Source organism: Pempheris klunzingeri, chromosome 11 (assembly GCF_042242105.1).
Source record: "Pempheris klunzingeri isolate RE-2024b chromosome 11, fPemKlu1.hap1, whole genome shotgun sequence".
In the NCBI taxonomy this organism is placed as follows: Eukaryota; Metazoa; Chordata; class Actinopteri; order Acropomatiformes; family Pempheridae; genus Pempheris; species Pempheris klunzingeri.
In genome coordinates, this window is record NC_092022.1 from 18,213,382 (window position 1) to 18,226,682 (window position 13,301).

The 13,301-nt window shown below is 41.3% G+C and overlaps 1 protein-coding gene across 1 annotated transcript in view; it reads right to left on the reverse strand.

Annotated features, from left to right (window-relative positions):
- Positions 1-13,301, reverse strand: part of scube3 (signal peptide, CUB domain, EGF-like 3) — a 69,568-nt gene that overhangs the window by 45,943 nt on the left and 10,324 nt on the right. Inside the window, exons 2-3 of the mRNA XM_070839522.1 lie at positions 6,709-6,831; positions 3,018-3,143 (exon numbers count right to left, since the gene is read on the reverse strand). Of these exons, the coding sequence (XP_070695623.1) occupies positions 3,018-3,143; positions 6,709-6,831 (249 nt within the window). The remainder of the gene's footprint in view (positions 1-3,017; positions 3,144-6,708; positions 6,832-13,301) is intronic.

Sequence of the window (13,301 nt, forward strand, 5' to 3'; positions counted from 1 at the left end):
ACCAATGAATGCAAATCTTTTTGATGCAACAGCAGCAGCCACATAACCATATATTGCAATTACACACCTGCATGCAAAGCAGGAGCTGATCCATAGCACAGCAAATGATCCATGCACAGCTGAACGTTGTTGCTAAATGGCTTGGAAAATAACCCTGCTTTACACTGTAGATACAAGTGCATAAGCGAGGACGAGACATGGAGCGAGGAAAAAAGAGAAAGAGACAAATACACTCTGAGTGAGAGAGGAGAATCTGAGACATGAGGTTGTTGTCAAGTCATTACAGGCTGATTAACAATCTAAAGATGTGATGGGGACAAACTAAGAGCTATTCAAATAACCCATATGAAAAGGAGGTGCAGCACCTCCAAGAATAAAGAAGCAGATGCCCCCTTCTGGATCCAGACCATCTGGTGACTGGGCCTTGACACATAGGACTTGGCTGACCACAACCTAAGCAAGATGAAGCCACCGCCCTTTGGGGCAACCACCCGCAACGATAGGCACTGGGATTGGGTGCATTACAAGCAAAGGCAGCTTCCTGGACAAGCTGATCCTCGGCATCGCAGACTGGCTCTATAGACATCAAATGTCATCTCTCTGGTGGGGAAGGGCTCGGATGTGGTGCAGGAAGTTAAACCAAAATCCTGGAGCAACATGCATGTGTAGATACTTGCGGCTCACGGCTGAGTGCATGGTGGATTTCTCCCTAGTGGACAAGAGGGTCGTCTCTATGCATCACGGGCGATGATGGAGAAACCTGGAGGGGAGTGATTAGGAGGTACAGCTTGCCTGATCTGAACCTGAGTGGTGCTGTGTTTGAGCATAGGGCAGTATTAGTGGTACCAATACACTTTAGAACAAAGATTGATGATTGACTTTGTGGTGGTATTATCAGATCTGCAGCCATACATCCAAAATACTTGGGTAAAGAGAGGAGCAGAGCTGTCAACTAATCACCAGTTGGATCAGATGGCAGGGGATGCTGCCAGACAGACCTGGTAAACCCAGACATGTAGTGAGGGTGACCTGCAAACATCTGGTGGAAGCCCCCGTCCATGAGGTCTTCAACTCCCACCTCTGGAAGAATTTCTGTTGCATCCTGAGGGGGGTTGTGGACATAGAATCAGAGTAGGCCATGTTCAAAGCCTTTATTGCAGATGTGGCCGTTAGGAGATGTGGTCAGGTGCTGTCCTTAGCGGGGACCAGAGTGTGCACTCCAGTTATTAGGATTATTACTATCACACTGCTCAGTCTCCCTGCAGAAGTTTCTTTTCCAGGATGGTTGAAAGGAGACTCAGGACGAGCATTGCAGATTCCGTATTGGCTGTGGAACAGTGGATCAGAGCTTTACTCTTGTGGGGTTGGTGGGGGGGTCATGGGAGTGTGCCTATCCAGTCTCCATGTGCTTTGAGGACTAGGAGAAGGCTTATGACCATGTCCCACAGGGAATCCTGGGAAGCGCACTTTGATAGAATGGGGCGCTGGGGCCTTTGCTATGAGCCATCCATTCCTTGTATAACCAAAGTGAAAGCTGTGTCCATATTCTCGACACAAAGTCAAACACTACAAGTCTGAGGCCATGGTTCTGTGCTGGAAAACGGTGGATTGTTGGACTGGACAGTTACTGTGAAGAAGGGGCTGAGCCGGAAGACAAAGCTCACCAAATACCAGTCAATCTATGTTCCGACCCTGACCTATGGTCATGAAGAACGAGATCATGGATGCAAGTGCCTAAAATGATTCCCTTCCATAGAGTGGCTAGGCTCAGCCTTAGACATAGGGTGAGGAGCTCAGATATCCAGAGGGGGCTCGGAGTAGAGCTGTTCCACATCCAACTGGGAGGAAACCCCGAGGCAGACCAGAACTCACTGGAGGGATTATATATCTTATCTGGCCGACAAATGCGTCTGGATCCCTCAAGGGGAGCTGGAAAGTGTTGCTGGGGAGAAAGACGTCTGTCATACCTTGCTTAGCTTGCTGTCACTGCGACCTGGCCCCGGATAAGTGGAAGGAAATGGAAGGATGGCTGAAGATGTGAGTGTTTTCCATTCATGTATAACATGTTCATCAAGTAAAAGTGGTAGTAATAGGAGTTTGTTGCCTTGTGTGCCTGCATGTAAAAGCCCTTTTACAGAGAATCATCATTAAATGCTGATAAGTTTTTCTGTCATCACTTCATCGGAGTGTGAAATCCGCTGTAGTAAGTCACCAGTTACTTTCCTCTACAACAAACTCTCAGCAGCTACAATAATTAACCAGTTTTCAACATCAAATAAAATGCATCATGCTAAGGTTCTCACCAAGAAGGAGATAATTTTTGAGGAGCAGCAGTTACTGACTTGGGAGTTTTAAAACAAAGGAATGTAGGATGGATGAATGACAGAGATGGAGCAAGACAGAAAGACAGAGAGGGGGAGTGGATGGTGTCTATGTTTAGCAGCTCCCAGCAGCAGGAAGAGCAGTGGTTTTCCCTTCATTTTATAACCTTTTAAGCGTAACACATTCTCTGTGAGGTTAATATGAATGGCACACTGCTGAAATATTAAACCATGGGAAGGTATGGTCAGCTGACAGCTCACTCACAGAGCTCCCAGCTCAGGGTCGAGCTCTTCATAAATTCCCCTTTTCGTCAGACTTACTTAAAAAAAAAAAAAAGTACTTTTTTTTCCTCTTTTGTCAAAACACTTTTAGTGGCTACCTGCTATGTGAAATGAGGAAAAAAGCAAAAATCTAATGCAGCAGTCTAATAAGAGCTCCATTCAGCCCTGAAACATATATTAACATTCCATATGTACCTTTAGACATGCAGGGTGGACAATTTATGCAACCACATGGATTATGTCAGGCTGAGTTTGAAATGTGGCACATTTGACACAGGTTAATGTACACGTTCTCCTGATAAAAGCCCCCTACACATACTCCCTGCATAAATTAAGTCACTGTGAGAAATGTAGAAAAAGGCAATACACATACACAGCGTCAAGTGCACACAAACACCTCCAAATCAAACTCACCTAAACAATTGTGCCCATCATGAGCCAAGCGGAAGCCGTCATAGCACGTGCACCTGTAATTTCCTGGGATGTTGATGCACTCATGGACACAGCCGCCGTTGTATTCAGTTGCACACTCGTCGACATCTGCAGAGAGAGGATACACAAAGATGTGAAAGCAGGATCTTCAACATTTGGAGCAATCAAGATCCAGTTAAGCACTTGGAAGTAGGAGCAGGCTTTAGGGAATTTGCGATTTTGAGAAATACACGTATTTCACTTCACTTAAATATAAAGCTACAGCCAGCAGTCAGTTAGCTTAGCTTAGCATAAAGCCTGGAAACAAGGGAAAATAGCTAGCCTGGCTCTGGCCAAAAGATAACAAGAGTTGTCTAGCAGCACCTCTGAAGCTCACAAATAAACACATCGTGCACCGTGCAAAAACTGTGTAGTGACCTTGTGTCTCTTTTTATTACAAAATATCTTTTACTTTATGAGTGAGAATAACCTGTCCATGCTGTGTACAGACTGACCTCATGTTGAGTGGCCTGTTCCATTATGGTTTCATTATTGAACCATTTATCCAAAATATTAATGCCATTCAGCTCAATGCACTCACACTGTGACTAACCTGATCCTTGTTGTCCTACACTATTCGAGTGCATAAGAATTCCTTTCGGTTTTATGGGGGGTGATGCGTGGAGAAGTCATTTCCTGGATGCTCACATACCAACCTTACAGTGGTGACAAGAATTCCAGGAAGTCACACATAACCCCATGTAAAACCACAAACTTGTTTTCACACTATTTTTTAAACCTGTACATATTCAACAAAGGAAATATAACATATTAATTAACAAACTTAAGAGATGCTTGGAGACGAAATGCATTACTTCTATACAGATATGAGAGTGGTATAAATCCACTAATTTAATTCCCCGGAACAAAGAACAAACAGGCATTTTATAAGCATATAAATGTCAATTTATATAAAACACAAACAAAAAGGAAACACGGTTATTATGGGAAAATGCAATTATTCTATACGAATGTAAGTCATTAGAGACGAATCTCCATTAAACTGGTACTGACATTCTTGATATTATTGTCATTACAGGCTGACTGATTAAGCCAATGCTTAATACCAAGGCGAATATCAACCATTACACCGATAAATCGATCTAAGCCTAAAGTTCATCAGTCCTAGTAGCTAAAAGTAAAGAAATGTGACACATAAACGAGAGAGCAGAGCCAGAAAGATAAAGAGAGACTGCAGATTGGTATGACAGCCTGAGTGGAGTTGTCTGTTATGGTTATGATGATGGGTGAGGGGCCAGTACTGAGGAGACCCAGGCAAGGTGGATTGAGAACACAGCGCACTTCCACTCAGCACTTACTGGCCCATTTAGGGCCGATGATCCCGGTCGTTCAGCTCCTGTTTGAGGCTGTCTCACTCGGGGCTTAATTGGACTTGACAGCAGAGGGATGGCACTGAAACAAAGAAACACTTTCCTGCTCTCTGCTTCTCCGCTTCCCACACATCTCTGTCATTCCCCAATCACAGCACACAATCACCCATCACTTATCTAGTGCTCTCTAAACCTGAAACACCCACCACATGTTAACACAAAAGTGATTTTCCTCCAATAGCTGTGAATTTGTCTGTATTCAATGCTTGTCAATGCTTTGGAGTCTTCTCCAAAGTTTTGTCCCTATATAGTCTATATATAAAATAATAAAAGCATGAATTTAATTAAGGCTGAAATGTAATAAATGTAATAATATGTTGTTTTTTATTTGGTTTAGTGAGTGATTATAATATTGAATAAATTGCAATACAATCAGACTTTTTGAGGCCTAGAAAGATAACGTCCTGGGCTTATTTTGATAGCTGCCTCTGGTCTTTTCATAGTCCTCTAACCTAAAGCATAAACGGCAAAAATAATTTTTTGTAGAAAATATTCTTTTTAAATTACATTAACATTTGTGCTTAAAGGCAATAATCGAATAGCAACAAAAAAAAAACAGTATGAATAACAATTCAAAATCAAATGTATAAAGTCATAAAAAAATTAATTGAGAGGGATGGATCTGTTGAAAAATCAAATGACCTTCAATGTGTGTTTTAGGTGGTCATCTTGCAGTTAATTGCCATCTTTTTCCAGCTGAAGTCTCTCAGGAAAACAGATTACAGAGCCCTTAAACAAAACTCTCTCTCCCCACTGCATCAACAAAAAAACACTGTACGGGTAAATACAAAGAGGGAATTTTATCTTTTTTTTTAACCACTAATTTCCACAAGATTTGACTAAATCAAACTGCTGAAGCCCCACTGTGTCTTCAAAGAAACTTTGGGATACATTTTTGCACAAAACAAGGCCCAGCACTTAAGTTGAATGCACATTAGGAAGGGATCTTTTACTGGTCAGTGTGAGCAGGAGTAATGCTTACGGCAAGCAAAACCTGTTCAGTGTTTGTATGGGCACCTGACTATTACACGACCAACATGAAAAATTGAGAGCCCATCCTTTAACAGCGGAGGATACATCAGGAGTATCCCCTGAAGGTAAAAGCTTGTGCCTCAACACATATAGACTCACAAAGGCTCAGCTATTGCTACAGGTTGTACTCAACCAGGGCTTTAGATCAATAAAACCTAAAAATCTAATCTTTACCATAGACAATAAAGACAAGAAGCAGAGTGAAGGAGCTGTTTTTGGTTCTCTGTCCCACCCACACCCAACTGAACCCTGAAGATTGATTGGTTGATTGATTGATTAATTGAATGATCGATTGCTTAATTAGTAATGACTATTAAGCCCAGCCGTTCTTTTTCATTGTCTTTATGCTTTCTGCTACATTTCTTTAACGCATAATAGGTGCTAACCTGAGGCAGTCAGACAGCATGCTCCTCAAATTTCAGCACTAGTTACTAAACACTTTGTATTACTTTCTTATTTTAGGAATGCTGCTTTTGAATTTTGAATTTTCTCATTATATCAACCTTGAGAAGCCAACAGCAAACCTTTAGTTCAACAGAAACCCAACCTTGCACATATTTCAAAATAGATTCACTAAAGCAAACTTTTATGACCTACAGGCAGAAGGCCATGAAAAACACTCGGTCAAGTAAATGAAAGAATAATAATAGTGAGGAAAAAAATGACATTGTGAAATATGCTTTTGTAATAACACTAATAAAAATTGTGGGATATAATGATCCGGAGGCTTTGGGCACATTGAAAAAGGCTAGAAAAACAGACTTGTGTCTGACAGTCTATGAGGCCTGCCTCTGGCTGTGGAAATATCCCTGACTGCTTGGCAGGGCCTCTGACTGCCTTTTCAGCCGCTATCTTAATTCTCCCCTCTAACATGTGTAGGAAATTTACTGCTTCATTTCATCTTGTCACAAAGGAGTACTCTGCACCTGGCTTTCCCCTTCCTCTGTCCGCCGCACTCTCCCTCGTTTCTCCTCCCTCTTCAGCAGAGTCTTGAAACTAATGAGTTATGCTGAGTGAGACAGAAGCACTTATCAAGCCTGTCACCGGCCCAGGGGCTTACATTCAGACAGATAGGGCAAATCAACATGAGACATGTGGCTTTTACTTCAATGTAATGTAACAGTCCTCTCTGCGCTCCCACAGAGCCGAGCAGAAGTTTGTGCCTCTAACCACAGGTGAAAATGAGCGCATTAATCCAGAAAGACTTTTACCTTCACAATGTTTGCCATCCCCTTTATAGCCTGACTTGCAGATACATTTGTATGACTTCAGGGTGTTCTGGCAGATGGCATCGATGCTGCAGTTGTCAAGCGCCTCTGCACACTCGTCCACATCTAGAAGGAAAAAGAGGGAGGGTTAGCTACTGAAGCTGAAATGTTCTTGATGATGGTGTCTTTACAGGTACTTTACAAGTAAAGTATATTACATGTATATTACACTTACTGATTGGGCTACAGAGACTTTTAATTGATCCACTGGACATTTGTCTTAGAGAAAAAGTATCATGAAATATTGAAAAAAAAGACATCTAAGAAGATCCTGAATGAAAAATGGAAGAAAAAAATATTAAAATAACTAAGTCCTGGGGCACCTATGGTAGGTTAAGATGCCAATCACAAACCGCAATATCCGGCCAAGGACCTTTGCATGTCATCCCCAGTGTCTCTTTCCCAACATTTCCTGTCATCTCTTTTCTGTCAGCTAATGAATACAGGCAATAATAATAATCATAATAATCATCATCATAATCATCATAATAGACTTATTATTGGAATGACATGCAGCTGCATGCTACAGTAACAGAATGCTAGCACACAAATGTTTAGTAGGTGCACATGTTCACAATTTTCACCATCTTAGTTTAGGATGGTTAATTAGTACTAAACATAAAGCTGAGGCTAATGGAAATATCATTAGCTTTTTAGGTGTTTGGGAAAAATCTACTGGATTAATTGCAGTATTAAGCTTTAACTGTGACAATGGTTCTATTGGAAAAGACAGGAGATAACCAAAGTCATTTGGATTAATTCTATGGCCATCCATCTAGGAGTTGTTGAGATGTTTTAATAAAACCAAAAATGTTGATCTCATGGTAAAGAAAGTGCAAAGACAGGAAAAGTGAGATCACCGAAGTCGAAAAAGTTTGCCCTTTGTGGGCCATAAATGTCTGTACAAAATTAAAAGACAACATTGCTATCGCTGCCATGCTGCTACCATGAACATCAACCCAATAAAATCTTCAAGCAATGAGAAACAAAAGCAGCATCAGGCTCCAAAATACACATTTCAGCTTTTCAAATACACTGTACAGTATGAACTTCAATCAAAGCTGGAACATGTAGCGCATCACATTGCTGGTTGACTAGTTCTCAAAGTTCTGAGTAACAGATACAGGCAGAGATAAAATAGCTCAGTATATACTGTTGTGTAACTGCTGGATTGAGTTTGAATTACAAAAGAGAGAATGTGAAAAGATGAGAATAGAAATGGATTTAACCAGAAGCATGATCAGGTTTGCCTCATGGAGCCCCTAATCCCACCAAATCCCAGTTAACTAGCCCAGGTGTTTAGGATTACCCCCCTGCACACAGGGGCAGGGCAGCTTAACAAGGTTTACATAGCTTCCAATATCCACTCTTATCACAAGCCCTCTGCAGGAGCCGGCTGATCCCACTGGGAAATGACCTGCAACCTAAACCCCTGAGCTTAGCATATTGGCTATATCTGCCTATTCCCAGAGGACATGAAGTCTGCTGTGGAAAGGAGGACAGTGACAGTGCAGAACACACAAAACTCTGGAAAATCTTTGTCACAAAACTACTAACCTAATATACCTATCAGAAGGTAGTGGTAGGTGGACGGTGGTAGTGGAAACTTCACAATAACAATCTAATAAAGTTGGTATTACTCCAAGAAGAACAAAAAGGTCAGACCAGGTCAGACCTAAGATGGAGATTCGGGTATTCATACACATCCTGAAACAACGTGAGTTCAACATTTCAATAGAGGTTCCACTGAAACTTGATGATTGTGTGAACAGTATTAAGTATCTGAATCATGGTTAGCTTCAAAAAGACTAAGGCTGCAGTCAAACAGTACGTCCTACCGTCTTTTCCTAACCACCTCATGATGTTTTCCGTCGAGGACAAGGAAGGATATGAAGGAGAATTCATAAGGACTTAGGAAAAGACAACCGCAGTGATAAGAGAATCTGACTTCACTTTATGAATCTATGGAGCTGATAGCAGCTCTGTGAGGCTGTACAAAGCACAGAGGTGCTTTGTGCTGAATGTTAATGTCAGCGTGCTAACATGCTCACAATGACAAGTGAGAGCTGAAATTAAACCAGAACCAGATTTAATTCCAGAAGTAAGAATACCTCATTCAAAAATCACACTGAAATGTGTAACTAACTATAACAATGTAGCCCTGGTAGCCTCACTCAGCAGTATGCCATGTGGTTCACTCCATATGTCTAGATGAGGACAAAGTGTGGTGTTAACACTTTTAACAGGTTAGGTGGAATTTCAGCTCTCCACGCATTCATTTAGCAGGAAATGTTTGATGTGTTCATCATCTCAGTTTGGCGTGAAAGCATGGTAACATTTTTCATGCTGATGATGTCACCAAAGTAATTACAATTCGACCAATGGGGGACATGACAATCCATCCTATTGCCGTTGAACCATCTCACTAAAAACCAAAATGTCACCTTGCTGGTGGCTCTAAAACTAATCTCAGTGGTTTACCAAACTGAGTTGGATTCATCCTCGGAGGGACCATCAATGTCAGAACAAAATTTCATCTTAATCCATCCAGTAGTTAAACATTTTAGTCTGGACCAAAATTACAAACCCTAGAGCCTCACTAGCTTTACTAAAGAGTATTAAATGTCTGACTCAGGGTTATAGTTGTGGGACTGGGATGTCCAGAAAAACCAGCTACGGTCTTCATTCTTGTAACGATTTGTCAAGCTTTATGTGTCTGTATAGTATTTTAGTTCCTGTGCACCATTCAGTGAGGAATACAGCACCTGGGACAGTGTTGGCTCCCCTCTTGCTAAGTTTCCACAAAGCCATTTAGAGATGCAGAAGCTCCCTTAGCCCTATATTGATTTATATTATGTGAGAACAATATGAATTCTCCAGAGAAGCGGCTTGGGTCTTCTCTCTTTGCAGACTGTCTTGCAGAATAAGAGGAGGAGATGCTGTGTGAGGAAGTGTTTTTCAATAGAGGAGGCATTAATCACAACAAAATATCTGTCTTATTGTCAGATTTCTTGGTGCCAAGTCTCTGTAGTAATTAATATTCATTATGACACAAACTCAAAGAATCCCTCTTTTCATCTTGTTATTTATGTTCCCATCTGGAGCATCAGTTCACTTTATCTTTCCAGTCTGAAAAGTTGCCAACTATCACGCTTTTACACACTTTTCCAACACACCTGAAGTAGGAAACCGCAACTGCGATGATTCAAACATTCAAAAATCAGCTGAAAGGTTAACTTGTGATATGTATTCAATGAAGATCAAAGAGAAGAGAAAAAACTGTCCATTACTGTATATATCATCTCTTTTCACCGCAACCTTTCACTGTGTTGTTTTTCCAATTCAAATTTGCATTGAGAGCAGTTTGATAGTTTGAATTATTGCTTCAGGCAATTTTGTGCAAAAAAGCAGCACCACATATTGGGCTGTAGGTATCTCTAATGTTATGTAACTGCTGTGTTATCACACCTAATAACTTCAGTGAAATGATGACAGAGAACAGCATGCTATGCATTTAGGGTTTCAAACGAACAAAACAGCCTCTATGTTTTGTAAAACCACCTAAGACCTGTGAAATTATGTAACCAACTGTGCAAGAGCTGCTCCCTCCAACATTACTCTCTCCGTTCTATACAGGTTAGAAAACCTGCACTCCAATTACATCTTTGTGCAAATATTACTTATAACTTTAAAATCTTAGCATGGAACAGTTACATCACCAGCTAACAATTCACTTGCAATGAATTTGAACATGTGAAAAATAACCTGTGCAAACTCTTTGCCTACAGTGAGAAATGTACAGAGATCTGGAAACAAACTGGGACACGATGACACAAGTAATTTGTGATGATCAAACACTAATGTCAAGTGAACACATAACGCTCCCACATTCCCATTACCTTTGGTATGAGCTGCAAAGAATCAAATAAATACAAATGAGAGAAATCCTGGCCCACAAACTTCAATTGTCTACGTCCGTCAAAACATTGTTTAAAAAAATCCACCCATAAAAGCTACTGGGAGCGTTCCAACAGACAGATGGACAACAAAAGCTAAATGTGCTGGTCTTGTTGGCTAACCCCACGTCTTTGCCATGGAAATAAACATGTCAGAATCAATTCATCTTTCAGTTCAGTCCAGAGGACGATCCTTGAGAAAAAAAAAAAATGCAGCGCCTTCAGTATTGTTGCTCTGGTAATTGACTCATGCCCAAGATGAAAAGATTGTGTTTTTCATTGAGAGTTTCTTTCATTCTTTTGTGTTGAAGAATCACAGTTGTTGGGAACAAGTTAAGGCAGTGGAGGATGAAGCCGGCGCTTCGAGACAAGGATGAATAAACAAAGTCAAAACAAGAAAAGCAAAGAAGGAAGATGTTGAGCAATGCTCAGATGTTTAAACAGTTTCCTCCTGGGAATGTGTCATTTTGAATATTGCTGCTGTTGTAGCTCTCCTCTGGTTCATGCACTTGACCATATTAGAGCCACAAATACCTTGAGTCTGTGTTTAAACCCACTGACATTCTCTGAATATTGAATTTAGTGATTTTTTGGATGAAACCAAGTTGTACAATACTGAAGCATGTTTTCTCTCCCCTGAAACAGATTCACTTCATGCTTTATTGTACACTCAATAAAACTTTAAATTCTGCCGTGTGTCAAACTTCTAAATCCCTGAATGCATCATCTCAGGATCCTGACTCAGCAAAGCAGACTTTTCATTTTTGGGGAAAGGAGATGGCCTGCAGGGTTAGGTGGGCATATAAATGGGATCTATTATAATTGTATTACATTTGTCTGATAAAAAAAAATCCTTAAGTCCTCGGAGGTGGTTATTGGGAGAGTTACTCTAAAAAGCAATTAGTCCATTTATTCCAAAGTAGTCCCTACATGTAAGTCAGAGCTGCTGGCTAAGGGCCGCTGGCCGTGGAGGTGAGACCTTGTCAGAGGTGCTTTTCCTCCCTGATTTATGGGAAGGTCCTCGGATAAGCAGTGTATTTAGCTGGGCCGGCTCGAGGGGGTGTTAGCAGCAATAAGACTCAGAGGGGAGAGCGCGAGTGTGTGGGAGAACTGTAGGGCCGAAGGTGTGTAGTTCAAACATAGGGTAATGTTTACTTTGAGTGTTGAGACCCTCGCTGTTTGCTTTGCCCCAAACCTGCCCCCCTCCATCCCATCACCTTTCCTTCAGATACAGAAATAGACTGAGTGGAGCTGGGACACCCTTAGGTGTAGCTTTACTTGTGCTGCCTGCAGCCAACTTCAAAATAATAGTCTGAAATATGGACCAAGTGATGCATTCAGTCAGCAATGGAGAGCAATAAAGTAGTGAGCAGTGTTTTCATGACAGAGTGATTTGGTGCGACATATGAACAGTCGCGGTTACGCATTGGAGAGACAAAGCATTCTTTCTTGACATAGGCATTTTCCGATGAAATCCTTCATTTTCATGAGCTCTTTGCGGCTGAGGAGGAAGGGTGTTGGGTTCAATTCCATAAAAAAGGTGTTCTTAGGATCACAGTGTTCGTAATACTGTATGTAATTACAAAGGAACAAATATTGTAATTATCCATCTTAGAACCACACTTACACTATACTTAGGGTTGTGGTTAAGCAGGATGGGGTTAAGGTCAGGATAATTACTTAAGGTACAGAGAGACTGAATGGCTTTACTGTATGAAAACAGACAGTAACACCTATTTTATCCATTTGCTGTAAATGACCCATTTGATGGTATGATCTTCAACTTGCAAAACAACATGTATTGTAAATCAAAGCATAAGGTCTGGAAACGTGTCTCATCTCTGCACATACATCATTCTGCTCAGTGAAGCACAAATATCGAAGTAACAATAAGCAGAACATACTGTTGGAGAGGGGACTTTGAAATCAGCACACATACACACAGACAGTCACAATGCTTGGACCGTTTTTAAAATGTAGTGCACGTACAGCACATGGCAATAAAATTAGCGTACTGAATGTGTCTACATCCAGTGCTATGTGTGGTACACACTGATGTAAGGTACTGTGTGTCTTGTCTTTACTCTGGTGGCCTGAGAGGCAGTAAGGGATGAGGTTGTGGAAAGGACAGGAACTATGGCTGCTTGTAGTAACATTATCACAGCACACTGTGAAAATGTCGTGGATTTTTAGGTTGTGCTGGGCAGCAGACTAGCCAACCTCACCCCTCCCCCCTCAAAAAATGGTTTTGATGAAATGCAGACGTCAACATTAACACAAAATTTAGCATCTCTCCCCCCTCTTGCCTAGATCCCCTTCAGCTAATGAAGGGACACACTGTTGGCTGTCCAGCAAGCCTCTAAAAGTTGTGAATAAAAATATCAACTGCTTCCATTCGGGATATTTACACTCATCCTTCACACACTCTAAATGTTTAGGAATCATAACCACTGACTGATTCTGTGCTTTCAGAAACTGTGATCACAGCTTCAAAACCCCTGTGTCCCTCCCTGCTTATGTCCACCAACCATGACGCCTCAGATTAATCTGAGGGCGAAGGGAAAGTGAACAAGAACATGC